The sequence below is a fragment of the Ipomoea triloba genome, chromosome 7 (genome assembly GCF_003576645.1).
Source record: "Ipomoea triloba cultivar NCNSP0323 chromosome 7, ASM357664v1".
NCBI classification, from domain to species: Eukaryota; Viridiplantae; Streptophyta; class Magnoliopsida; order Solanales; family Convolvulaceae; genus Ipomoea; species Ipomoea triloba.
In genome coordinates, this window is record NC_044922.1 from 13,876,286 (window position 1) to 13,903,945 (window position 27,660).

Below are 27,660 nucleotides of genomic sequence, written 5' to 3' on the forward strand. Positions count from 1 at the left end.
TGGCTGCCTTACTCCATACATGTTACAATATAATCTCAACCACTTGTAACTTAACACGTGTACATTAAAAAACTGTTTTGGTCACCATTCCACATGGCGCTCTGTTATTGGAAGGGCATATGTGGACCATCGGTACGGTTCAGAATTTGGTACCGCTAGTGTGAAAGGACGAAATCACCCTTGTTCTGCTTTGACGAGAAGGTAGTCCCTTGAGTAGTAATGTAAATTCAATTGTCTGCGGACATTTTTTTGGAGCTGATGGATATAGATTAATATAAGATATAGAGGAAGTTCTAATTTATTAGGGATTATTATTAATTAATATTTAATAATAATATAATAATAATTTGCGTAACAATAATGAACAAAAAAGAATAATTCCAATTTTAATTTATTAGGGTAAATTAATAATTGTTTTTTTTTAAAAAAGGTAAATTAATAATTAAATGCCGTAAATGGAAAAGTACGAAGCTGCTTAGGAAGCAATAGGAGAAGCGTTTGCTTTCTTATAAGACCAGAGATCTCATCCGTTTTGAGTGTTCTGTCCAGGCAAAGATCGATAACAGTTCACTGCTTCATCTCTGCAATCGACTCTTCATTATTCTGGTAAGATATTGGCCTTGTGAATTTATTATTATTAACTGTTTGATTGTGGATATTTTGTATGTGGGATCGTGGTTGCGGAAGTTTCTGGACAAGTACTTTAGTGAAAATTATAGATCTTTAATTGGGCGACAGTTTATGTGCTCTAGACTAGAATCGTAGTGATTAGATCTTGATATTGTAGGCTGAGATTTTGAATTTTCAGGTGATATTGGGGCGATTGCAGTGGATTTTTTGGGGGAGTAGAGTGATTGATGGGAAAAGGAGGGCAGAACTATGGGAGTAGTACTGATTCTGGCGGCAGAACGGTGGCCGACCAGGATGTGTTTCCGGCGTGGTCGAAGGATGTGAAGGAGTGTCTGGACAAGTTCCAAGTGAGCTTGGAGAAGGGTTTATCTGGGGAGGAAGCTATCAGGAGGAGAGAAATTTATGGTTCGAATGAGTTTGAGAAGCATGAGGGACCCTCGATTTTTAGATTGATTTTGGATCAGTTTAATGATACACTAGTGAGGATTTTGCTTGTTGCTGCTGTGGTATCGTTTGTTTTGGCTTGGTATGATGGAGATGAGGGTGGTGAGATGGGGATCACTGCTTTTGTGGAGCCTCTGGTGATATTCTTGATTCTGATTGTTAATGCCATAGTAGGTGTTTGGCAGGAGAACAATGCAGAGAAAGCTTTGGAAGCTTTGAAGGAGATTCAGTCTGAGCATGCAACTGTGATTCGTGACGGAAATAAAGTTTCCAGCTTGCCTGCCAAGGATCTTGTTCCAGGGGACATTGTTGAGTTGAAAGTAGGGGATAAAGTACCGGCTGACATGAGAGTATTGAATTTAATTAGCTCAACTCTCCGTCTTGAGCAGGGGTCCTTGACTGGAGAGAGTGAAGCTGTGAGTAAGAATACTAAGGTTGTACCAGAAGGGGTTGATATCCAGGGAAAAAAATGCATGGTCTTTGCAGGTACTACTGTAGTCAATGGACACTGCTTCTGCTTGGTTACTCAAACTGGGATGAACACGGAGATAGGAAGGGTTCATTCTCAGATTCATGAGGCATCACAGAGTGAGGAAGATACACCATTAAAGAAAAAGCTTAATGAGTTTGGAGAGGCTTTGACTGCTATTATTGGTGTAATTTGTGTTCTAGTTTGGCTGATTAATGTGAAGTACTTCCTTTCTTGGGAGTTTGTTGATGGATGGCCTAGGAATTTTAAGTTTTCATTTGAGAAGTGCACTTATTACTTTGAAATTGCAGTTGCTTTGGCTGTTGCTGCCATTCCAGAAGGTTTGCCTGCAGTTATTACAACATGCTTGGCACTTGGCACACGTAAGATGGCTGCTAAGAATGCTCTTGTTCGCAAGCTGCCCAGTGTTGAAACTCTTGGTTGCACAACAGTTATTTGCTCAGATAAAACAGGTACATTGACTACCAATCAGATGTCAGTGGCTAAGCTGGTTGCCATGGGTTACAAGTCAAACATTACGCGGTCATTCAATGTCGAAGGGACAACATATGATCCTTTTGATGGAAAAATACATGATTGGCCATTAGGGCGAATGGATTCTAATCTTCAAATGATTGCAAAGATTGCAGCTATCTGCAATGATGCTAACATTGAAAAATCAGGGGATCATTATGTGACCACTGGAATGCCTACTGAGGCAGCATTAAAGGTAAAATTAACTGGTCATCTTTCTTTTGCATCTGAGAGTATATTAGGTTCCTATGCTTTATTGAGTAATGATTAGCATCTTCATATTGTTGATGCTTTCTGTTCTGTTCTGGGTTATTTAAATTGAGTTGCATTGTTTTGTCTATTATGGAACTGGGTATTTATTTACCACCTGTATACATGTTGCTCAGATGATCTCTTTTCATTACTTAATTGAAAGATTAGGCCTGATTTTGTACCTGATCAACATGTTGCAAACCCAATTCAGGTGCTTTTTGGATATTTATGAACAAACAAATAAATAAATACACATACAAAAATGAAATAAAATGGGAAAATAGTGCTACAAGTTGAAGTGCTTCTAATTGTCTGTGTGTGCATAGAGGTTTTTTTTTTATCAACCCTCTCATTGAAAGTTTATTTCTGTGATATAGGTTCTTGTTGAGAAAATGGGACTTCCTGATGGCCTAGATACTGGTTCTTCCAAAACTTACAGTGATGCACCATGTAAGTTGTTATATGATATCCATACATTTACTTAATTTGTCATTGATGTTCACACACTAACACCAACTTGCTAAATCAAAGGTTGCTCTTCCACATGGAACAAAATTGAACGACGAATTGCTACTCTTGAGTTTGATCATGATAGGAAGTCCATGGGTGTGATTGTAAGCTCCAGCTCCGGACAAAAGTCATTGTTAGTGAAGGTATGCTTATGCTCTGTTTCCTTAATTCCCTTATTGCACCTTGCTACCTTACGTGAAAGAAGACTAATTTGATTTGTAGGCTTAGTGCACTTTGTAATTCTAATTTCTTATTTTCATTTCTATGTTTTTTTTTCTTGACTAATCTATTTGTGCTTCACCTTTGCAGGGTGCAGTTGAAAGTTTGTTAGAAAGGAGTTCCTATGTGCAATTGTTGGATGGTTCAGTTGTAGAACTAGATGGCAATTCAAGACATGCGATATTGCAAAGCCTTAGCAAAATGTCCTCCAAAGCATTGCGTGTTTTAGGTTTTGCATATAAGGTGGACTTACCTGAGTTTGCAACATATAATGGTGATGACGACCATCCAGCACATGAGCTATTGCTTAATCCTGCCAATTACCCTTCAATTGAGAATAAACTCATATTTGTTGGCTTGACTGGTATAAGGGTGAGTTAGCAAACTTTGTTTCTCATATTTGCAATTTTTATTCTAGATTGTATTCCTAGCATTAAAAGAGATTCTGGGTCTAATTTGCAATTTCTACTTTAAAATTTACTTATAGGATCCTCCTCGGAAAGAGGTACGCCAAGCTATACAGGATTGCAGAGATGCTGGAATTCGTGTTATAGTTATAACAGGAGATAACCAGAATACAGCTGAAGCTATTTGCCGTGAAATTGGTGTCTTTGGATCCCATGAGAACATTACTTCAAGAAGCTTAACCGGGACACAATTCATGGCACTTGCTGACCCGAAATCACATTTAAGACAAAGTGGAGGGCTTCTATTCTCTAGGGCAGAGCCAAGGCATAAACAAGAGATAGTGAGGATTCTCAAAGAAGATGGTGAGGTGGTTGCGATGACTGGGGATGGGGTGAATGATGCACCTGCCCTCAAATTGGCTGATATTGGAATTGCAATGGGAATTACAGGAACTGAGGTAAAAGATAACTGCATTATTTACTTACCCATGATGATTCAAACATCTTTTTTTTATTTACCCTTACTGCCTCAGTGCAAAATTTATATTCAAATAAAAACTACTCTGGGATAATTTTCTGTATCATTCCCCCCCCTAAAAAGTGCATTCTTTGGCAAAGGCAATCCAAGGACTGAAAGTTGCATTCAACCTCCTAAAAATGTTGAATGGTATTTGGGGTAACAAACATGTTTCTTGATTAACTTTTGAAGTGAATTTTGATTCTAGATCTCTCAAATGCCTCTAAGATCCCCATAGCTCTTGTTTTTCTAAGGATTTGTTGCAGTAATTTATCCAAGGCCTATCAAACTAATCATTCCATTGCATTTAAAAAAAAAAACTGTGGGTCACTTTGTTCTATCAAATTAATCATTCCAGGTAGCAAAGGAAGCTTCTGACATGGTTCTAGCAGATGATAATTTTAGCACAATTGTTGCTGCTGTTGGTGAAGGCAGGTCAATATACAACAACATGAAGGCATTCATCAGGTTTACTTCAGTCACTTTTGGTTAAGTCATGTTTTTTTGTTTCTCTTTGTTGGGATCTTCAAAGTTTGACTTAGGATAAAGTCTTCTAATTGTATAGGTTCATATTTTTGTTACTTTCTCTTTTCCTTCTCATCTTCTGTGGATAGTAAGCTCTGATGAAGGTGATTTTGACGAGGTCTTAGCAGCTTTTTAGAATGTATTTACATGCATGTGAATATATCCTTGTGACTTGCAAATGAATCCTGCAACATAAGGGATAATTCTTTGTGCTCCAAATGTCTTTTGTATGTGTGTGTATGTGTGAGATATATAATTATGCTTTGGAAAAAGACTTAGGGTGTGTTTGGTTAGCACATGGGAATCGGAATCGGTATGGGTATCTTGGTAAGGGTAATGGGTTTTAGTGAATTTGGTAGGGTGGAATGAGAATGATTATTAATAGTTGGAGAAGAAAGGAGGAAGGGAAATGAAACCCTTATTTAATAAGGGTATGAGTTTTTCAATTAATGGGGTATTCCAAACCCATAGTAGTATTCTAAAAACCTGTCAACCAAACAATAACAATTACTTTGATACCCATACCGTATACCAAAACCTGTAAACCAAACACACCCTTGGTATTTGCCAATTTAATGGAGTAGCATATTTCAAAATTGGAGTTGAATGCCTCCTTGTATTTGGTGGCAGTATTTTATCTAGTAGATGATTTGTAGCACTGCATAGTTTTTCCTTCATGATTATTGGAACAACTGCAGTCATTCCCTTATTGTTGTAAACAACTTTCATATTCAAAGCTTATTTCCTCAATGCAGGTATATGATTTCCTCAAACATTGGGGAGGTTGCTTCTATATTTCTTACGGCTGCTTTAGGAATTCCCGAGGGTCTGATCCCAGTTCAACTTCTGTGGGTCAACCTGGTCACTGACGGACCCCCGGCAACAGCATTGGGTTTCAACCCACCAGACAAAGATATAATGAAAAAACCACCGAGGAAAAGTGATGACTCACTTATCGATGCTTGGATCTTGTTCCGCTATCTGGTATACGTATACAATGTTCATCTGTTTCACTTTTCTCTTTTTTCCCAAGCTGGTTCTTACCGTTAATTATGTAAACGATGATGGATGCAGGTGATTGGAATGTATGTTGGTGTAGCAACTGTTGGGATTTTTGTCATCTGGTACACCCATAACTCATTCCTCGGCATCGACCTAAGCGGAGATGGCCACAGCCTGGTCACTTATTCCCAGCTTTCTAACTGGGGTCAGTGCAGTTCTTGGAAGAATTTCACAGCATCACCCTTTACAGCAGGATCTGAAGTGATCCGTTTTGATGACAACCCATGCGACTACTTCCAGGCAGGCAAAATCAAAGCCACGACACTATCCTTGTCCGTCTTGGTCGCCATTGAGATGTTTAATTCCCTCAATGCCCTTTCTGAAGACGGAAGCCTCGTGACAATGCCTCCTTGGGTCAATCCATGGCTACTTTTGGCAATGTCTGTCTCCTTCGGCTTGCACTTCTTGATACTTTACGTGCCATTCCTGGCTCGAGTGTTTGGCATCGTGCCCCTCAGCCTGAACGAGTGGTTGCTGGTATTGGCAGTCGCTCTCCCTGTGATATTGATAGATGAGGTCCTCAAGTTTGTGGGCAGGTGTACAAGTGGAGTACGGAGAAGAGAAAGAAAAACTGGTAAGCACAAGGCAGAGTAAATGGCCTGGCCTACTATATATTAGAGTCAACCTGGAATATGCTGAAAAGCCAAATCACGAGACTACACTTGATTCATTAGAAAAGAAAAACCTCTCAAGACTCGAGGTAGTTTGAATTAGATTTACTGTTGGTCCTGTCTTGAAAAAATCTTTTAACCCCTCCCGGGCCCCGGCTCCCGATGAACTAACCAGGGTTATTTTTGGACCAAACAGATTTAATTAGATTCATTAGACGCTTATAATACTCGTTATGATAGGGGTTAAGTGAAGGATAATTATTTGTTGCAAGATCATCTGTTAATTATAATGTTGATAAACAACTTATATCAAATTGGACTTGATTTTGCAAATTGCTGAAGCTTAGTTACTATTACATGATGGCAAATTATGCAATGGATCTGGGTCTATCTTGTAAGGTGGATTCAAATCTATGTTCACAATTTTAAAAGTTTATATTCAATATTCACAATTTTTGAACTCTATATTCACAATTTTGTTATATAAATTTAAAAATTGTGATATACTATTGAATATAGAGTACTAAAATTATGAACATGGACCTTGGTCCATCTTGCAAGGTGGATTCAGGTCCATTAACCGCTATACAATAGACACTGTGGACCTTGGCATGTGTACATGTGTTTTATGTTGTGCTTTTTTGTGTTGTGTATAAAATTTTGTATTTAGGGTATGATTCTGTACTTGAAACAAATTAGTAGTTGTGTCTTATATTATGAATTTCTGTGTCTTGTGTTGTGAAATTCAGTGCCTTTGTACCTATATCAAATTTGAAAAATAAGTTACGTAAATAAATAAATATATAACATGTGTAAGTGTCTTGTGTTGTAATGTTTTGTGTATTGTGTTATGGAATTCTATACTTTAGCGTATAAATTCTGTACCTCATCATTTGATTCAAGGTCAATGTATATGTGTTTTATGTTGTGAGTTTTTGTTTGTGTTATGAAATTCTGTACTTGAAACAAATTTTGTATCCATATCAAATTTGAAAAATAAGTAAATATATAATATAATATGTGTATGTGTCTTGTGTTGTGATTTTTGTGTCTTTGTGTTATGAAATTTTGTACTTTACAAGTATGGATTCTTTACTTTGTCGTTTTGATTCAGGGTCTACAATATTAGGTGGATCCTAGTTTATGATATAAATTGCCAAATACGAATAACATGTGAAATACCTAATTAAGTAAATAAGATACCATATAATAAATCAATATTGAATGATTTTTCAACCCATACAGGCCACCACCCTGTTAACTTTTTTGTGTATCCGCCCACACACCATACCTTGTTTTATTTATTCAAATGGGACAAATACACTTTCCCATTTTTTAAAATTTATTTCTTGGCCTTTTCTAAACCAAAGCCTATCCTATTCAGATGTACAAATGCACCTTATATTCATGGTCCACACAATAATTTGCCTAGTCCCTTCCATGGAATATACTCATATAGTAGAGTATTTGACAATTAACGAATAACGAATAATAAATAAATATAGTGGAGTATTTGATAATTTTTGTACTTATATTATATTTGAAATATAATCAATTGTATTGATTGATAACTAATAGTGATTTATGTTAGCTTTTTTCATTATTTATAAAAAAATATATTCTATAAATTACTCCGTAACTGCTTAGTTTTAACTAGTAATATGCAAAACAATTTATAAGAATATGAATATATTATTTTATTTATTGAATTATTTTTTTAGTATTTTACATTTTAGATATAAATTTCGTGATTATTTACTTTTAAAAATTATTGATGCTGTTGTAGACTTGTAGTGGAACCAATTGACAACTAAAAGAAAAACTTGTGTGTTTTCAATGTGATTAAAACAAATATGTGAAGTAAATAAGTTTTATACTTTATATTGTAATTACTATATGGATTAAATTAATTGTAATATATTTAATATAAATACAAATTAATGGTATTTTAAATTATTATATAAATATAAAGGCTTATTGGTGAAATTTTTTATCCAAACCTTTAAAACTTGGTGAAATTTTTTTCAAAGCTTTATATATTTATAATTTTTAATCCGAAAAAATCTAATCCAAAATTTATTGAGTTTTCTGAACAATTATTTAAAATATAACATCATTTTTCAAACATAATGTACCCAAAAAATATATTTACGAAGCATGACAAAAAGAGAAAAATAAGCAAATAAATCCAAAATCAATCAGAATATTGAGTGCATGCTATGATGCTAACTAACATCATTTAATTATCTATGATAAAAAAGAAACATTGCCACTAATTAAAACAAAGTAGATATATGCTTTGGAAATTGGAACCAAAAGTAAACTGACAAATATTTAAAAACATGCAATGAATTGATTTATTTATACACTGAGTGCATTAAGTTTGGATCGTCCAATCTCTGCTCACTGCTCACTGCTCACATATGGTCACGGCCAAAAAAGTTATCCCAATGCATGCATTAATTCGATCAAGGCACGTACGCCATGCAGTGATTCATTCATTAGTCATGAACAACATACCAAGAAAAAGAAAACACACACGCTATTAATTAAGTTCGCATGGAGGATCGAAACCGAAAACCAACAGTTAGACCCCTTGTCCGATGAACCACGGCTGAGCAACAAGCGCCCAGATGGCCAAAAACTGATCGGAAACCCGATCGTCGCCGAGGGACTGTGAGAACCACACCGTTTAATCAATAAAATCGCAAAGAGTATGAGGAAACAAACCGTTCACCGAAGACATAGAGATAAATTTAGAATTGTTCCCTTGTAACCTTGCTTGATTAATCTTCAGTTATGTTTGCAGTAGTATCTCAGTTAAGAGATTGTAGATTGTAATAGAATCACCATTAAAGAAAATAATACTCAAAGATAGAAGAAGGAAAATCGCATCTCATTCATTAACTGATCAGGCATTTCCAATATGTATACATCCCTAATACTTAGGGATGTAACTAACCACTCAAACAGAAATTAATGCCCATCCACACAAATAATTATAATAGTATTAACATTTTTTAAGATGATTAGTATTAGTAAATGAAGTATAATAGTTACGTACTACTCTTTATTATTATGAATGAATGAAAAAGAATAATTCAATTCAATTTAAATTTATTATTCTGTTCAAAAAACAAAATTTTAAATTTATTATTAGGGTAAATTAACGATTAAATGCCGGAAAATGGGAAAGGACGAAGCTGCGTATAAGAGCAGAGATCTCAGCCGTTTTGATTCTGTGTGTCCAGGGGAAAATCGATAAGACTTCACTGCTTCCTATCTGCAATCAGCTCTTCTTTATTCTGGTAAGAAATTGGCCTTGCGTATTTATGTTTGTAGAATTAATTAACTGTTTGATCATGCATTTTTTTTTTTGTATATGCGATCGTGCATGTGGAAGTTTCTGGACATTTTAGTGATGATTCTAGATCTTTAATTCGGCTAAAGTTTATGTGCTCTAGAATCCTAGCAATTAGATCTTGATATTGTACGCTGAATTTTGAATTTTCAGGTGATATTGGGGAGATTGCAGTGGATTATTTGGGGAGTGGAGTGATTAATGGGAAAAGGAGGGCAGAATCATGGGAGTAGTACGAATTCTGGCGGCAGTACGGTGGCCGACCAGGATGTGTTTCCGGCATGGTCGAAAGATGTTAAGGAGTGTTTGGACAAGTTCCAAGTGAGCTTGGAGAAGGGATTATCTGGGGAGGAAGCTATCAAGAGGAGAGAAATCTATGGTTTGAATGAATTTGAAAAGCATGAGGGGCCTTCGATCTTTAGATTGATTTTGGATCAATTTAATGATACACTAGTGAGGATTTTGCTTGTTGCTGCTGTGGTATCGTTTGTTTTGGCTTGGTATGATGGAGATGAGGGTGGTGAGATGGGGATCACTGCTTTTGTGGAGCCTCTGGTGATATTCCTGATTCTGATTGTTAATGCCATAGTAGGTGTTTGGCAGGAGAACAATGCTGAGAAAGCTTTGGAAGCTTTGAAGGAGATTCAGTCTGAGCATGCAACCGTGATTCGTGACGGAAATAAAGTTTCCAGCTTGCCTGCTAAGGATCTTGTTCCAGGGGACATTGTTGAGTTGAAAGTAGGGGATAAAGTACCGGCTGACATGAGAGTATTGAATTTAATTAGCTCAACTCTTCGTCTTCAGCAGGGGTCCCTGACTGGAGAGAGTTTAGCTGTGAGTAAGAATACTAAGGTTGTAGCAGAAGAGGTTGATATCCAGGGGAAAAAATGCATGGTCTTTTCAGGCACAACTGTAGTCAATGGACACTGCATCTGCTTAGTTACTCAAACTGGGATGAGCACAGAGATAGGAAAGGTGCATTCTCAGATCCATGAGGCATCACAGAGTGAGGAAGATACACCATTAAAGAAAAAGCTCAATGAATTTGGAGAGTCATTGACTGCTATTATTGGTGTAATTTGTGCTCTTGTTTGGCTGATCAATGTGAAGTACTTCCTCTCTTGGGAGTATGTTGATGGATGGCCTACGAATTTTAAGTTTTCATTTGAGAAGTGCACTTATTACTTTGAAATTGCTGTTGCTTTGGCTGTAGCTGCCATTCCAGAAGGTCTGCCTGCAGTTATTACAACATGCTTGGCACTTGGCACACGTAAAATGGCTGCTAATAATGCTCTTGTTCGCAAATTGCCCAGTGTTGAAACGCTTGGTTGTACAACAGTTATTTGCTCAGATAAAACAGGTACATTGACTACCAATCAGATGTCAGTGGCTAAGCTGGTTGCCATGGGTTCCAAGTCAAACATTACGCGGTCATTCAATGTTGAAGGGACAACATATGATCCTTTTGATGGAAAAATACAAGATTGGTCATTAGGGAGGATGGATTCTAATCTTCAAATGATTGCAAAGATTGCAGCTATCTGCAACGATTCTAACATTGAAAAATCAGGGGAGCATTTTGTGACCACAGGAATGCCAACTGAGGCAGCATTAAAGGTAAAATTAACTGGTCTCTTTCTTTCACTTCTGAAAGTAAATTAGGTTCTTATGCTTTTATTGTATAATGATTAGAATCTTCTCATTGTTGATGAGTTCTCTTCTGTTCTAGGTTATTTAAATTGAATCCCATTGCTTTGTCAATTATGAAACTGGTATTTATTTACTACTAGTATACTTGTCGCCCACCTCATCTCTTTTCATTATTGAATTGAAAGATTTGGTCATGTTAGTGCCTGTTCACATACTCTTTGAAGTATTTATTATTAAACAAATAAATAAATACCCATCCAAAAATGGAAATCAAAAGGGAAAGTACTGCTACAAGTTGAAGTGCTTCTAATTGTGTGTGCACGTGCATATAGGTTTTTTATCAACCCTCTCATTGAAAAGTTTAAAGTTTATTTCTGTGATATAGGTTCTTGTTGAGAAAATGGGACTTCCTGATGGCCTAGATACTGGTTCTTCCAAAACTTACAGTGACGCACCATGTAAGTTACATGATATCCATACATTTAGTTATTATGTCATTGATGTTGACACACTAACACCAACTGCCTAAATCAAAGGCTGCTCTTCTACATGGAACAAAATTGAACCACGAATTGCTACTCTCGAGTTTGATCATGATAGGAAGTCCATGGGTGTGATTGTAAGCTCCAGCTCTGGACAGAAGTCATTGCTAGTGAAGGTACTGCTCTGTTTCCTTAGTTCCCTTATTACACCCTGCTACCTTGACATGAAAGAAGACAACCTTTATGCAATTTGTAATCGTAATTTATTTTTTTCATTTTCATTTTCATTCTTAAGGAATTTTTTTTTTTTTTTGGCTAATCTATTTGTGCTTCACCTTTGCAGGGTGCAGTTGAAAATTTGTTAGAAAGAAGTTCGTATGTGCAATTGTTGGATGGTTCAGTTGTAGAACTAGATGACAATTCAAGAAATGCGATATTGCAAAGCCTTGGCGAAATGTCCTCCAAAGCATTGCGTGTTTTAGGTTTTGCGTATTCGGTGGACTTACCTGAGTTTGCAACATATAATGGTGATGAAGACCACCCAGCACACCAGCTATTGCTTAATCCTGCCAATTACTCTAAAATTGAGAGTAAACTAATATTTGTTGGCTTGACTGGTCTAAGGGTGAGTTAGCAAAATCTGTTTCTTCATACATGCAAATTTTGTTCTAGATTTTCTCCAACTACTTCCTAGCATAAATAGATTCTGATTCTAATGTAGGACTTCTTATTTTTTGATAGGATCCTCCTCGGAAAGAGGTACGCCAAGCTATACAGGATTGCAGAGATGCTGGCATTCGTGTTATAGTTATAACTGGAGATAACAAGAATACAGCTGAAACTATTTGCCGTGAAATTGGTGTTTTTGGAACCCACGAAAACATTACTTCAAGAAGTTTAACTGGGAAAGAATTCATGGGACTTGCTGACCCAAAATCATATTTAGGACAAAGTGGAGGGCTTCTATTCTCTAGGGCAGAGCCAAGGCATAAACAAGAGATAGTGAGGATTCTCAAAGAAGATGGTGAGGTGGTTGCAATGACTGGGGATGGGGTGAATGATGCACCTGCCCTCAAGTTGGCTGATATTGGAATCGCTATGGGAATTACAGGAACTGAGGTAAAAGATAACTTTATTATTTACTGACTCGTGTCTTTCTTTATTTACTATTCCTGCCTCGTTGCAAAAGTCATATTTATTTACCCTTTCTGCCTTCTTGCAAAATTCATATCCAAATATAAACTACTCTGGAATAATTTTCTATATCATTTTCCCCCTAGAAAGTGCATTTTTTGGCAAAAGCAATTCAAAGACTGAAAGTAGCATTTGACCTTGTGCTGAATGGTATTTGGGGTAACAAACTTTCTTTTTGAGTAACTTTTGAAGTGACTTGCAATTCTTGATCTGTCAATTACTTTTGAGACGGAGCCATATTCTGTTTTTTCGTAATGCATGGATTAGTTGCTGTAATTTTGTCCAAAGCCTATTGAATTAATTATTCCATTGGATTTTTTTTTTCATTTCTTTGTGCATATTTTTCCAGGTAGCAAAGGAAGCTTCTGACATGGTTCTGGCAGATGATAATTTTAGCACTATTGTTGCTGCTGTTGGTGAAGGCAGGTCAATATACAACAACATGAAGGCATTCATCAGGTTTACTCCTGTCATTCACTTGATTTAGTCTGTAATGCTTTAGCTTTCTCTTTGTTGGAATCTGTAATGTACTTGGGAGTTGGGATAAGGTATTTTTCTAATCGTATAGCTTTATATTTTTGTTACTTTTATCTTTTCATCTTCTGTTGATGGTAAGCCCTAACGGAGCTGATGTTGATGACCTCTTGGCAGTTCTTTTGCATGCGAGTATATCCTTTTGAATCCTGCAATATATGTCCCTCCCTTCTACCACTGCCATAGTTTTTCCTTGCTTCATTATTATTGGCACAACCTTCAATCACTTCCTTATTGTTATAAACATTCATATTCAAGGCTTTTTCCCTCAATTCAGGTATATGATTTCCTCAAACATCGGGGAGGTTGCTTGTATATTTCTTACTGCTGCTTTAGGAATTCCCGAGGGTCTGATCCCAGTTCAACTTCTGTGGGTCAACTTGGTCACCGACGGACCTCCAGCAACAGCATTGGGCTTCAATCCACCAGACAAAGATATAATGAAAAAACCACCGAGGAGAAGCGATGACTCACTGATCAATGCTTGGATCTTGTTCCGCTATCTGGTATATGTGTATACAATGTTCATCTGTTTCACTTCTTTTGTGCCTGAGCTAGCTCTTACCGCTTATTATGTAAATGGCGGATGCAGGTGATTGGAATGTATGTTGGTGTAGCAACTGTTGGGATTTTTATCATCTGGTACACCCATAACTCATTCCTCGGCATTGACCTAAGCGGAGATGGCCACAGCCTGGTCACTTATTCCCAGCTTTCTAACTGGGACCAGTGCAGTTCTTGGAAGAATTTCACAGCCTCACCATTTACAGCAGGATCTCAAGTGATCCGTTTCGACGATAACCCATGCGACTACTTCCAGGCTGGCAAAATCAAAGCCATGACACTGTCACTGTCTGTCTTGGTTGCCATTGAGATGTTTAATTCCCTCAATGCCCTTTCGGAAGACGGAAGCCTCGTGACAATGCCTCCTTGGGTCAATCCGTGGCTACTTTTGGCAATGTCTATCTCCTTTGGCTTGCACTTCATGATTCTTTACGTGCCATTCCTGGCTCAAATATTCGGCATCGTGCCCCTCAGCCTGAACGAGTGGCTGCTGGTATTGGCAGTCACATTACCTGTGATATTGATAGATGAGGTCCTCAAGTTTGTGGGCAGGTGTACAAGTGCTGGGGTACGGGCAAGAGAAAGAACAACTGGAAAGCCCAAGGCAGAATAAATGGAGGTCCATAAAGCCTGGAACATATGCTGAAAAGCGAAATCATGAGAAGAGGATTCCTCGAAAAAAACTGAAGATGAGTTGAATTTGCTTTGCTGCTGTTGGTCCTGTTGAACTAACCCGGGTCGGGTCATTTTGGACCAAGCAGACTTAGCTAGATTTATTACATGATTTATAGGGATTAGTGAAGGACAAAAAAAATTATTTGTTCCAAGATCATCAGTTAGTTATAGTGTTGATCCTAATTTTTCTGCGAATCAGCATGTCACATTCCACGACTTGGACTTGATTTTCCAAATTGCAGAAATTTTGTTTAATTACTACTATGATGTGGTGATGTTAATGACATCTTCTGTTGAGGTTTTTCTACTGTCTAATTTATTTATTCTAAAGTGTATAACTTGCACCAAACACTAATGGATTGTTTGATTGGATGTAGTTGCAATTCAATTATAGCACAACTTTTTGGCCATTCAAATTACAGTGTTTGATTGGATAGAACTGCATTTACTTCATTTTGTTGGACTACTATTCCACTCGTGCAATGCACAAAATGAATATTAAACTATTTTATAATTAAATATTTTTTGAAACATATAATTAATATTATAATTAAATATTAAATTGTTAATATGCATCTTTAAAAAATATATAATTAATTAATGTGAAACATGAATCAGAAAATTGTATTGAATACATTACTATATTTTAAAAAAAAAACATAAACATAAATAAACACAAACACTATAATTGACCAAATCTAGTTGTAAATTTTTAAAAACTTCTTGATACACAATATTTATTATGAACGGGATGAATAACATGCAACATTATAATAATACTCCGTACTATTTATTCAAAAATACATAATAAGTTAACATAAACATAGATGCAATTCAAATATTACAAAATAAATATAATTAATATTAATTTTACAAAAAGCCTAAACATTAACTAAACTTTACAAATTGTTGAAAGCTTCCATAGCATTTGTCGTTGAAAAAAATTACCCCCTATTTTGGCCTAAAATAACAATTTAAGGCCCTTAGAGTTGATAACTCTATATAGAGCCACATACAGTTGTCAATGTACAAAAAAGAGTTTCTTCAAAAGTAATCCAAGATTCGAAAGACTTTATCCTTGCATCTTATTTATTGTCATTGCATAAGATAACATTAGAAAATTGTCTCCTTTATAACTTAAATGATAACCGAAGAGCTGATGACGTCAATATCAATCTAGGGATCAAAACTCGAGTACCCAAATTATTTAATGATATAATTTTTGCTTCAATAACATGATCCCATAATTTACTAATAACCAATCTCGTGCCATTGCACAAACCTAGTGAATGATCAATGTTCCGTAAAAGCATGATTGGAGACCCCAGTTTTAAAGCAAGAGAATGATTTGAAATCCTTGAGCATTTTAACCCATTCAACAACTCTTGGGTGTGAAATTGGGCCAATGTATGAACCAAAATTCGATTGACAAACAGAATAGAGCTGAAATACGTCCTACCCTCAGTAGAATTCAAGCTACTCATATACTCATTGATCTCATCAAGTACATCCAATGTTGGTGCTAAAATAGCACGATCATTTAAATATTCCAAATCACAAGTACCATAAGAAAACATATGAAATATACTATTAACTATTGTTTCAATTGGATCATCTTCGGCTGTAATAAATTATCTTTTGAGATTTCTATATTTGCAAAACCATCATTAGTCGCACCTGTCTCACCATCACCTACAACAACAATCTATTTTTAAAAAGCATCTATTTTGTCAAAGGTATCAACATTTCCAACTCTTTGTAATCTTAAATCTTTAGTCAATCTTAACACTTTACAACTATTCCAAAGATATGAAGAGTTTATACTTGCCACAACAATGTCTTGTCTTCTTCCCTTTGGAATCAAATGTATTATTTGTCGAAAGTCACCATCAAGAACCATTGTTTTTCCCCCCAAATGTCATACTTGAACTCAAAGGATTCACAAATCGTAATATATCCCTCATAGTTCGATCTAATGCCTCAAAGCAATGCTTATGCATTATTGGCGCTTCAACCCAAATTAGAAGCTTTGACATTATAAGTAGCTCAACAAGATCACTACTTTGAGAAATGTTAAAGGTGAATCTTCATTTACGTCTATGGGTATTGCAAATCTACAATGTGCGGTCCTTCCACTTGGCATAAGAAGAGAAGCAATACCACTTGAAACAACATTAAGAACAATGTTACGTTTAGAACATAAAGTTGTAGTCAAGGTCCGCCATACAAAAGTTTTTCTTATTCCTCCATAACCCTAAACAAAAAACAATCCCCCTCCACCGGATTGAACATCACCAAGTATAGTATTTTATGCATGTTGTTGTTCATCAGTAAGTTGCTTAACAAAAGTATCATGTTCTTCTTTAAGAACAACACAATCATAAGACAATTCATCATAAAACAATAGAAAAATAAACTCTAGTTGAAAAACAAAAGTATAAGAATCAAAATAGGAATTGTTAGGTGCATGCATCAATTTCACTGGCCAATTAAGCGTCATATTGAATTTTAATATTGAATTTTATATTTTTATATTTGGAAGGTAGTTTTGTGGGGAAAAGGGGAAGCTCATTGGCAAAAGATTGCAATTCATACCCTATCTCTTGGCTATATTGGTATAAGATTGCAATTCATATCCTCCCCGTATGAATTGCAATTCAACGGGGAAGGAAAGGGAAAAATGAGGCTTTTTACCCTTGATTATTATTAGTATTATTATTACATAAGGACATTTTAATTTTTATACCACTTTTTCCCTTCTCATTCCCAATAATTTCATTCCTCCATACTAAACGATATAATTTGAATTTCTACGTTATTCCCATATTATTCTTTTTCCATCGATTTATAATTTATTTCCCCCCTAATTCATTCTTTCCAACCAAACATCATGTAAATGTTGTTAATAATACTAAATGAAATATCAAGTGTTTTATTTTTAATATTCATTGGCACTAATAAATTGGTTATCTCTACAATGCAATATGGAATGTGAGTGAAATTGTACTCATTTTCTTTTGTATCACTCACAAAATACAATTTAGCAAGGTACAAATTTCTCTTCAAATGGTGCTTTTAGGACATTTTTAACACCCAAGAAGGGGAAAAAAAATTCTCTTGAAGGCAAAAAGTAGAAATAAGACTAATTATTTCCACTTTTATTCCTTTATTTTTACTCCAATACGGTAATTGATTTCAAAAAAAATAAAAAAAATAAAAAAAATTCTCTTCAGCATGTTAATAGGTATTTGACTATTTGGTGGGAGATTCTAAAAATTCAATTATAAAAGTAATAATTATGCCATAAATTATAGCCTTCTTATTTGTTTTAAAAAAAATGGCATTCTATTTAAAGTTACTAGTTTATAATAGTATAAAAAAATATTTAAGTTATTCGTTTATAATGATAATAATATTTGCACAACTTTCACCAATCTTTCATCTTTTAAACAAAAGAAGTCATTAATTTTATTAATTTAAACATTTCATTAATTTTTAGAGGGAAAAAAATTATTAACTGAAATTAATATTAAATAAAGAGAAAAAAATTAATATTCATTTTAATTAATAAATTTTTAATAAATAAATTTAATTAATTAAGATACCAAATATCGTGATATTTTGAGAACATAGAATCCAGTCTCAAACTCTCTAAAGCATATACTCATTGATCTTACAGAGTGATATGAAGCAAAATATCAAGATCTCAGACTTTTCTTATTCTAAAAACACTGGGCAAAATCCATTCTAATTTGTGTACTGCAAATTGTCACATTCAAATCTTCTTATGTCATGTATCTTTGCCTCAATTCTCTACTGCAACCTTAACTCATAAACTAAAATTCTCAAAAAAAAAAAAAAAACTCATAAACTAAAATGCCCCAAGTACAAGTAGAAGCAGAAAGGGAGACCTGGATTCAGAAAACAAAAGAAGCGTACACGCTAAACAGCCATTTTACATTTCATCAGCTGTGTCAGAGTCTTGATCACTTTCGTCGTCTTTATCATCACCCATAACTTGATACACTTTGATAGATAAATTAGAATCTTTTTCTCCAAAATATTCCAACCCGGGCTTGATGTCTCGGTGCTTGACCAACAGCCAGCGGAGCAAACGGTCTTCCTTGTTGAGGTAATGCAGCTCACTGTTGAAGCTAGGAGGCGTCATCATTGTCATTTGCATCAGTGTCCCCTGAAATACAATACAGGCACCGAGCATGTTGGAGAAACTCACAAAAAAATTGTAATATACTACAAAATGCTCGAGTATGGATAGATAGATAGGAAGAAAACGGCCCTGTTTGGTAAATGGTTGTTGGCTAATTGGGTTGGCTGTTAGCTGATAGCTTTGGTATAATTTTTTTTCTCAAAAAGCTAATTGAAAATGCTACTTTGAGTAGCATTTTGAATTTTAGTATTTTAGAGTTACAAAAAGCTTATTAACCAAACAACTAATAGTGATCAAATAAGCCAAAATTGGCTGATAGGCTGATTATTTACCAAACAGGGCCAACATGTCTTTCAGGCTTAAATAGCTTGCTTCCATTGATATTACTTTCACGTCTTTTCTTTTCATTTTTAAATTAAAAAAAAAAAAAAAAAAAAAAAACAAACCTGATAATATCTGCCATCGAGTTTCTTAATACCATAGCCCAGCTGAACAGTTCCAAAAGATTTTACATCTGTGAGTACTCCATTTCTAGTGTAAACATGCTTCCCCACCTTAGCAACCAAGTCGATCAACGCCTCCTTCACTATATTGGGTTTCAACAAAAGCATGCAGTCATAAAGAGGCATCTTGGTGCTCCTCTTCTTCACTCAAAAACCTATTTCAAGCACTACCAGACTTCAGAGAATGCAAGTAATAGCAAAACATTTATTTAAAGCTTAAAGGCACAAGCAAGTATAGGGAAACACTACCAGACTTTCAGTAAATGTATTTTCCTAACATTTAAAGCTTGAGAAACGCAATCATTGAATCAAATAAATACAACTAATACTACAAATCACACCAAATCAAGTAAGCATAAGTGCATAACTAAATATAGTCTTGAAAAATACCATCCACAAGAAAAACTACCATTTGCTACCATTACGAAACAATAAAATATTCATAACATGATATTCCAAGAAGCTTTAGTTTATATTTATAATTTTTTTAAAATAATCCCAACTTTGTTTATAGCAAGCATACAGAAATGCTAAATCAAAAATCATAACAAATTGACCTCAAGCATTTCTCCCAACATTAACTGCACCATGCACTCCCAACTATTATACACACCATTATACTTTGAAATAACTTTGGCAGAATCATAAGACAACCAAACAATCTTGTTTTGTAACTTTACATGACTATTATACACTTAAAAGTAAAACTAAAAAGCCAAAGGAAAGGAAGAACTCATTTGAAGTGGATGTAGGTCAGATTCGCCTGAAATCCAGAATTTCTAAATCTATACAATCACACTTGGTAAATTTTGAACTCGATTAATTAAACAAAACCGAATTTTATAATTTCTCAAACCATTAACCAAACTGAAATTTGTATCTTCAACTCTAACCAATCTGAAATTTATAAGCTAATGAAATGAGTTAACTGAATTGAGCAGCATAATTAACAGGCTACAAATGAGTGATTTCCAACAAAAATGTTAGCACCCATAAAATTCAGATAACAATAACACCTAAGAATACAAGCATCCATAATCAAACAATGGGAACTGTTTCATATTTTTATTTTAGAAGGTGTTGTTTCATCTCAACTCTACTAAAAACTAGTTTATAGCATGTAGGGGTGGGGATTTCAGTATTCGGTTCGGTTTTCCGGTTTTAAAAAAATGATACCATTCGGTTAGACGTTATAGTTCGGTTCAGTTTCATATTGGTTTGGAAAAGTTCGGTTTAGGTTCGGAATTAGTTCGGTTCGGTTTAAGAACCTCAATTCTCAACATTTCCTAATGAAGACAACCATTCATGTAAGATTTATATCACTCCAAGATTTTTCTGGTTTACTATACTAATGTGGGATGCTTAATTACCCATGTTTGGTTATCAGACTCATCCCACCACTCCCTGACCCATGCATCTTCCTTTATTTGGCTACCACCCATTATTAGTCTTCCCTAAAGCCACCTCCTTATGGAGAACTTGTAAGTTGTAATGTTATCAAGTTTCTTAAATTTCAACTTTACCCCCATCCTTAATCACTCATATGAAATATAGGATTGTTGATCCAATCCATAATCCCCCCAAAAATACAAAGAAACAAGCACTGGATTATTATTTCCATCTCAATAATCTAGAGCTCAAAATCCCTACCCCAAGCCCTAATTTGAGCCATAAGAAAACTAAACCAATATCATATATGCAGCATAAAAATACAATTTTCTGTTCTAAGTAAATTAAAGACTAAGTTTCAGAGTTGGTAGAGAAACCAAAGCAGAAGCAAGATGCACCAACTGGAATAATTTTACCTGTCAAGTTTCCAACCCAAGAACCTTCTAATAGGAAAATCTCCTCAGAACTAGAGTCCTAAAATTACAAGCATTTAGATTTATATTCACCTAAATCCCCTTTCCTCTTCAGCCACAAAGTATTCGAAATGCAAACCCTTCTCCAACACAGCAGGGGAACAGAAAAGGTAGAATTTTTCAGAACCCTTTAGTTCCAATTGCAGAAAAAATGGCATTTCTTTGCCCTTTCTGAAATAAAGAGCATATCTCAAAGTGTAAAATTGAATCTCACCCATTCCGAAGAGAAAAATCCAAGAAAATGAAGCAATTGAAATGGAAATCCGGACAAAAAGATAAGAAATTAAAGCAAGAATAGCAATAATAAACAATCAAAGTAAATGCTATAACCGATAGAAACATTGTCCAGTAAATGAAGTAAATTAAAACCCATCCTCGGTTTCGGTCTGTTGCCCAAAACAGAAAAAATAACAAATAATTCCACAACTAATAATTAAAAATTCTAAATTGCACTACTACTTAATTCCAAATCCAAAGGAAATAAGTAGAAAAAATGTTTTTAACCCAGTGTCCAGTACATTAATATGATTTGAATTGAATGATGATAGAAACATTGTCCAGTACCCAGGATTAGAAACAATGTAGAGCTATAATGAATTTAAACTTACAGTGATGATAGTTTTAAAATTAATTATGTTTTAACAATGCTAAAAATACAGAAAATGGAGAAAAATTAGAAGTAGCAAGCTAGCAGCAGTGAGCAGAAGCAGAAATAGTAGTAAAGTCAAAAAATTAAACTAAACATGAACAGAGAGTCACAGACTTCATTGTTAAAGACAAATAATTAAACTAACAAAATATATTAAAATTTACCTTGATTCCTTGAAACGCAGGAGAGTTGGCGAGTTGCGATCGCGAAGTGGGTAGTGTCGTAGTGAGGTCTGACCGTTTGGTGTGTGAGGATGTGAGGAGAGAGGGCGTGAGGCGGTAGAGACGAGGGAGAAAGCAGAGAGCAGAGATATGAGTGGAGAAGCCGAAAGTCGAAACTGAGAGTGGAGAAGCCGAAAGTCGAAAGCCAGACGGGAGAGTGGAGAAACTGAGAAGCTTAGGGCTGAGCTTTGTTGGGCTATTTCATATTTGGATTGGGCTAAATATTACCAGTAATTTGTTATGGGCTATTGGCAGACTAGCAGCACCACTTTATACGGAGTATATATATATATATATATATATATAGGGTAGGGTTCCAATGAGATCACTTGTTTAGGTAAGATCATGAGATCAGATCTTGTGCATCCATGTAATATTTTTTAATGGCCTAGATTGATTGACACACTCCGTTCGCACACATTTAATCATCGTTCGCACACCAACCTTACGCCAAAGCCCTTATACATAAAAGATAAGTGAGGGTACGGGCATGGACCGCTCACCGCCATGGCTTGGGCGGTCACTCTTTCTTCTTAACCCTCTCGGATCTCGTTCTCGGGCGACCCGACTTCACATGGAGCTCCATGCTTTTTTGAAGATCAGTGCAATGGGTGCCCGAATCCAAGTGGGGCGGCTCACCTCTTCTCAATTTTCTCATCTCCTAGGATCTCTTTGGGACAACCGACTTCACGTAAATCTCTATGCTTGTTTGAAGAACGGTGCAATGGTTGCCCCAAATCCTAGCGAGATGGCTAACCTCGGATCTTATCTCTAGGAGTGGCCATTCTTAGCCTTTTTCTCAAATCGCCATTTCAACCCCTCATACCTTTTTCTAGGAGATTGGGGGATGATCTCACTTTCTCACCTTTAGGCTCTCATGTTGCCCCATGCCCTACCAAGTTAAGTTCAATTTCCAAGCTTCGCTTGCATTATATTTCTTAAATTAGAGGGTACACACTCCCACTTCAAAAGATCTTTGACTAAGGTCCTAACAAAATAAAAGGTGAATAACATGCGAGCACTCAAAGATTTGAACATTTTTGGTTCCAAATATTTCAATTTTTGGTGCAAAAGGTAACTTCCAAAGCATATTTCAAAAAATTTTCTTGGCACATGGTTAGAATTTCTCCTAGATAGTATCGACAATGACACACTCTCCAAAATCATACACCCAATAAACTCAATCAATCAATCAATTCAAGCGTTAAACAGTATATATGCAATGCACCATTTCCGCACTTAAAAATCAACATCGTTCTCGATGTTGACATGAGGGACGGTGGACAAGGAGCAAGGGTCATGCAAACAATTATCAAGAACGCCTTTTCGCACTTATAAGTGTTTTCGGGCTTGGACAACAACTAAACACCCATTTATAAACAAAATCACGCCACTCATCCTATGTACATCAAAGTAAACAAACTCATGGAAAAGAATATCCACACCTAGAATCAAAACAGGGCATCCATAATGAAAAAGGAATAGAAAAATATACCAACACTACGTATCCCTTCATAGATGAATTAAGCATTTGTGCATGTTGCAGCCCTTCAAAAAGTTCCTACAGTAAAGGTTAGCATGAAAGAATAAAGAATATGATTTCTACCTTTCTTCTCTTCTAGGTTCCCTGATTTCTCTCTCTTCTTTCTTTTTATTTTTATTTATTTATTTATTTATTTTTTGGCTTGGGGTGTCTCTCAAGAGCGCCACGTTTAACGTCCTTAGCTAGATGAAACGTCAGTACTGGTAGCAACAGACAGGCTACCAAATATTGTCAACAAGCATGAAAAGAAATTAAACAAAGCAAAAATATTGTCCACAAATATCCTTTAAGTCATCAACATAAAACATTCAAGCAATCACTTTCCACGGGATAAACTTCCAATCTTCACTCCTTTCACTGTCGCGGGTTGGGTCCTCTGTTTGCAAACTCCCTCCGAAGTTGATTCAGCTGCATGCTTACTTCTTCTAAAAGCTCGAGGTGCCGGGCCTCCATTTCTTGCAGTTGTTGCTCATGCTCCAAATGCAGCTGGTATTGAAAAGCCTGCATGGACTTCCAGTCTGTAACCTTGATAAAGCGCTCAGGCGCTGTAGGAAGTGATGATGATGATGATGGAGTAGGATCCTTAGCCGATGGAGCTGCTGATTCGGAGAATATTGAATCATCGGGAGACAAAATTGGAGGGGAATGAGGCTGAGCAGATGGGGAAGATAAAGATTGACGACGGGATGATGCGGGCTGGGATGACGAAGAGGGAGATGGAGCTGGGGGCTGTGCAGTTGGAGTTCGTGACATAGGTGCAACCCTTCTAGCTACTCTCACCTCCTTTTTTGTCTTGCGTGTGCGACCAAGGTTCATAGCAGTCAAATCCTCGAGTGATAGATGAGTCATGTTCGCCTCTGGAATGCTATATTCTGTCCATTCCGTCTTCACCTGGTATCCCAAAGCAATGCATAGCTGGGTGACCAATGGCCCTATAAACACTGAATGGACATTCTCTTGCTGTTGCGCCTGTAGCCACCCCTTGCAAACCATGCCTATATTCACGGGTTTTCCCGTGTCTATGCTCCAAAGTGAAAACAAGTCCGACTTGTAAACCTTTGCAAAATTGCTCCTACGACCTCCCCAAGATTGGGCTAAGATGCACTACTTGAAGATCATCGCTACGGATGTGGCTATGAAGAACTCTTGACCCACTCCATTCAATTCCCGGCTTTGCAATGGTCCACCAACACCTCTTTGGGATTTCAAGATCCCGAAAGTCCCATGGAAGTCTCCTGTACCACAACCTTGATTGGTCCTCTCTGTCATAAAATCCTAGAAGTACTCCCAATCTGTTGACCGAAATATGATGGGTATCGTTGAAGATAGAAAAACGGATTGTTGGGTTTTTCAAGTCACCGCTTCTTCCTGTGACTTCCAAGCTAGCCACAAACTCATAGACGACTGGAGCATATGTTTGGTGACGCCATCCTAAGATCTTGCTCCAATAAGGTTGGTGGATGAGGCACGTCACCGCATGTCGGCAATGGCGGCAATGGAAAGAGTTCAGGGCGGATAAATCAACGAAGTTCCATCCGGTGACAGGGAGATTAGTCAAGTAATAGAAACGTTGCCTAATTCTTGAAGTCATGACAATGTCCAGGTAGGGGCCACTTTCACTGTCAGTCTCCTCTTTCGGCATCTGCACACTGGGCTCTTCCATTGGGGCTTTACCCTTCCTGTCTCTCATCTCCCTCTATTGTGTGGGTGATGCTTGTGAAGACATTTTCTATAAAACAATCAACAATTGAAACATAATACAAGGAAACCCGTTCACACTTCAAGTCAAGATCTATCATCATGAATTTCATTATAACAAACTCAAGATCCTCACACTTCCTTCTTTTGTTTTCCAACTCCTTTCAACATTTTTCTCAGTATATTTCCAAATTTCACAATCACACAATAGTCACGCAATCTTATCCACATACTAGAAGCAATTTTGAATTCAAAAGTCAACATAAAAGTCAACTTCATCTTCTTCCTAAAGATAACTTGAGGTTGAAGAATGAAGTGAGCAAGTGAGCCCAAAAATAACAAATGTGTATTTGGAATCAACAATGTAGCATCAATGAAGCAATAAAACATTATTATTCTTATCACATGCTTCCAATTTCACACTTAATCTAGCCAAGTAAGAAATCCCCAAATTTACACCTAGGGTTTATCATTTTAGCACAAATGAGCTCACAAAATCATAAAATTTTCAAAATGTAATAGCAATACAAGCTCAATCTCAACATAGATACCATTTCAAAACAATGTAGGCCATGGGAGAGTACAACACAATGTAGGTTTACAGAGAAACAACCAACAAAGCAAAAATCTAGCATTTGGACCAAATGTAGCATGAAGATATGAAGCCTATTGGGATGACTTTGGATATGCAATGGACTTGTATTCTAGCAAGATTGAGGCTCTAAGATGGAGTATTTTTACCCTGAGGGAGTTTGTAGCTCGTGGAATGAGTGGAAATGAAGAAGGGGGAAATATTTAAACACTTTTTCGCAACTTTTCCGCACCACATCTAGTGCCCATCCACGCCACCTCCACGCGTGGAGTGGCAGCGTGGATGCGTACTAGTTTCGTTCCACGCCGGCTCCACACGTGGAGGCCGGTGTGGAACTGTACTGGTAACGATCCATGCCACCTCCATGCGTGGGGGTGGTATGGACTCGTCTAATGAGTTCCACTTTGATTAGTTTTGCCTCCTTTGCTATTGTTGATGTCTTGATGACTTGTTGATGATTTGTGGTCAAAACATTCCTCCCAAATGCATAATTTGCGTTGTTAGTTCAAACGGGGCTATACGAAAAATATAAATTACTAATAATTGGAAGAAAACAAGATGAAAAACAAGAATGGAAGTTCTAATACCTAAAAGATAACGTTGGGAATGCCTCCCAAGCGCGCCACGTTTAACGTCGTTGGCTAGACGCGGTGTGCTCTATCCTTCGAAGCACACCGATTTCGGGACCTTTCCAAGCGTCCCATGAACTTTCGCTTCAAGGAACGCTCGAAGGTGTAAGACGTCCTTGAATTCAACCTCATATAAGGGAAGAACACTTTGCGTAATTGAAAGACACTTAGCTTTACACACCATCCTTAACATTCCTAGGATGGTATGCGATTCCCTTATTTCCCCCTTTTCTCTCTTACCCCAAAGGATCTTTTCAGTTTTAGCACATTTTTGGTACCACATCCCTTTACTCCCTCTCATCTTTTCAAACTCGGTATCATTACCCCTCTCAACCTTCTTGATTATGTCAAAAGTGAAAATCCTTTCATTTTGCACCGCCTCCTCTTCACTCTCACTTATCTCATTCCCCCAATCTATTGCACTAAAAAAATCACCCTCATCTTCACAAGAGTAAAATGAAACATTATCCCCTTCACTCAAAAACTCATAGTCAAACAAGTCTAAGGATTCCTCTTCCCAAAATTTGAAACAAACATAATCATCGTCAAATAAAAGAGAATCCTCACAAGTATTTATCAAATCATTATCAACAACTTCTATGGAATCATCATCCTGGAAGTAAAAACAAGTGTTATCACACACATTAAGATCATCATGGCAATTCAAAGGGGAGTCAACCACACAATTGTCAAGATTGTTTTCAATGAAAGATTGAACACAAGAATCTATAGGAATATTGACACAAGAAGGATTAAGAATGTTACTGCATGTCGGCTCATCATCTTCCCACACTACTTCAATGTCCTCATTCTCACTCTCCATTTCTACCTCATCTTGATCTTCCAATTCGAAAGTCGGAACTTCTTCAAGCATCGGGGCGTTTAGCTCCATTACCTCTTTAACACTTACCACTTCACAATCATTTTGTTCTTTTTCAACCTCATGCTCAACCCTTAGATTGGCTTCCAAAGTCGGGAGATCATCTATAATGAGGTAGTTAACCCGCAATGAGTTTGTCTTCATGAGCTCCTCTATCATAGTGAGCATTTTCGTTTCAACCTCTTCCAATAGAAGGCTTTCCTCCCAAAGGGTAGCAAGATAATCTTTCAATTCGCTCTTGATTTCGGCTTTTAAATTAGCCGTGTCTTCCTTGG

At 36.4% G+C, this 27,660-nt stretch overlaps 3 protein-coding genes across 3 annotated transcripts; 2 read left to right on the forward strand and 1 right to left on the reverse strand.

Moving 5' to 3' along the window:
- The first annotated feature begins 469 nt into the window (after window positions 1–469).
- Window positions 470–6,513, forward strand: LOC116024704 (calcium-transporting ATPase 4, endoplasmic reticulum-type-like). The gene is made up of 9 exons (XM_031265675.1): window positions 470–606; window positions 809–2,273; window positions 2,707–2,779; window positions 2,861–2,982; window positions 3,149–3,430; window positions 3,546–3,923; window positions 4,341–4,450; window positions 5,263–5,491; window positions 5,582–6,513. Exons 2-9 carry the CDS (start codon window positions 858–860, stop codon window positions 6,161–6,163), a joined length of 3,192 nt encoding a protein of 1,063 aa, XP_031121535.1. The 5' UTR covers window positions 470–606; window positions 809–857; the 3' UTR covers window positions 6,164–6,513.
- A 2,799-nt stretch (window positions 6,514–9,312) lies between these two features.
- On the forward strand, window positions 9,313–15,027 carry LOC116026035 (calcium-transporting ATPase 4, endoplasmic reticulum-type-like). Its single transcript, XM_031267469.1, has 9 exons — window positions 9,313–9,488; window positions 9,695–11,158; window positions 11,577–11,649; window positions 11,728–11,849; window positions 12,017–12,298; window positions 12,415–12,792; window positions 13,217–13,326; window positions 13,679–13,907; window positions 13,994–15,027. The coding sequence occupies exons 2-9, from the start codon at window positions 9,743–9,745 to the stop codon at window positions 14,576–14,578; spliced, it is 3,195 nt and encodes a 1,064-aa protein (XP_031123329.1). The 5' UTR covers window positions 9,313–9,488; window positions 9,695–9,742; the 3' UTR covers window positions 14,579–15,027.
- Window positions 15,028–18,278: 3,251 nt separating this feature from the next.
- On the reverse strand, window positions 18,279–22,210 carry LOC116024744. Its single transcript, XM_031265726.1, has 3 exons — window positions 21,987–22,210; window positions 19,255–19,466; window positions 18,279–18,832 (listed from the first exon to the last, which is right to left on the reverse strand). The coding sequence occupies exons 2-3, from the start codon at window positions 19,435–19,437 to the stop codon at window positions 18,596–18,598; spliced, it is 420 nt and encodes a 139-aa protein (XP_031121586.1). The 5' UTR covers window positions 19,438–19,466; window positions 21,987–22,210; the 3' UTR covers window positions 18,279–18,595.
- Window positions 22,211–27,660: the final 5,450 nt, after the last annotated feature.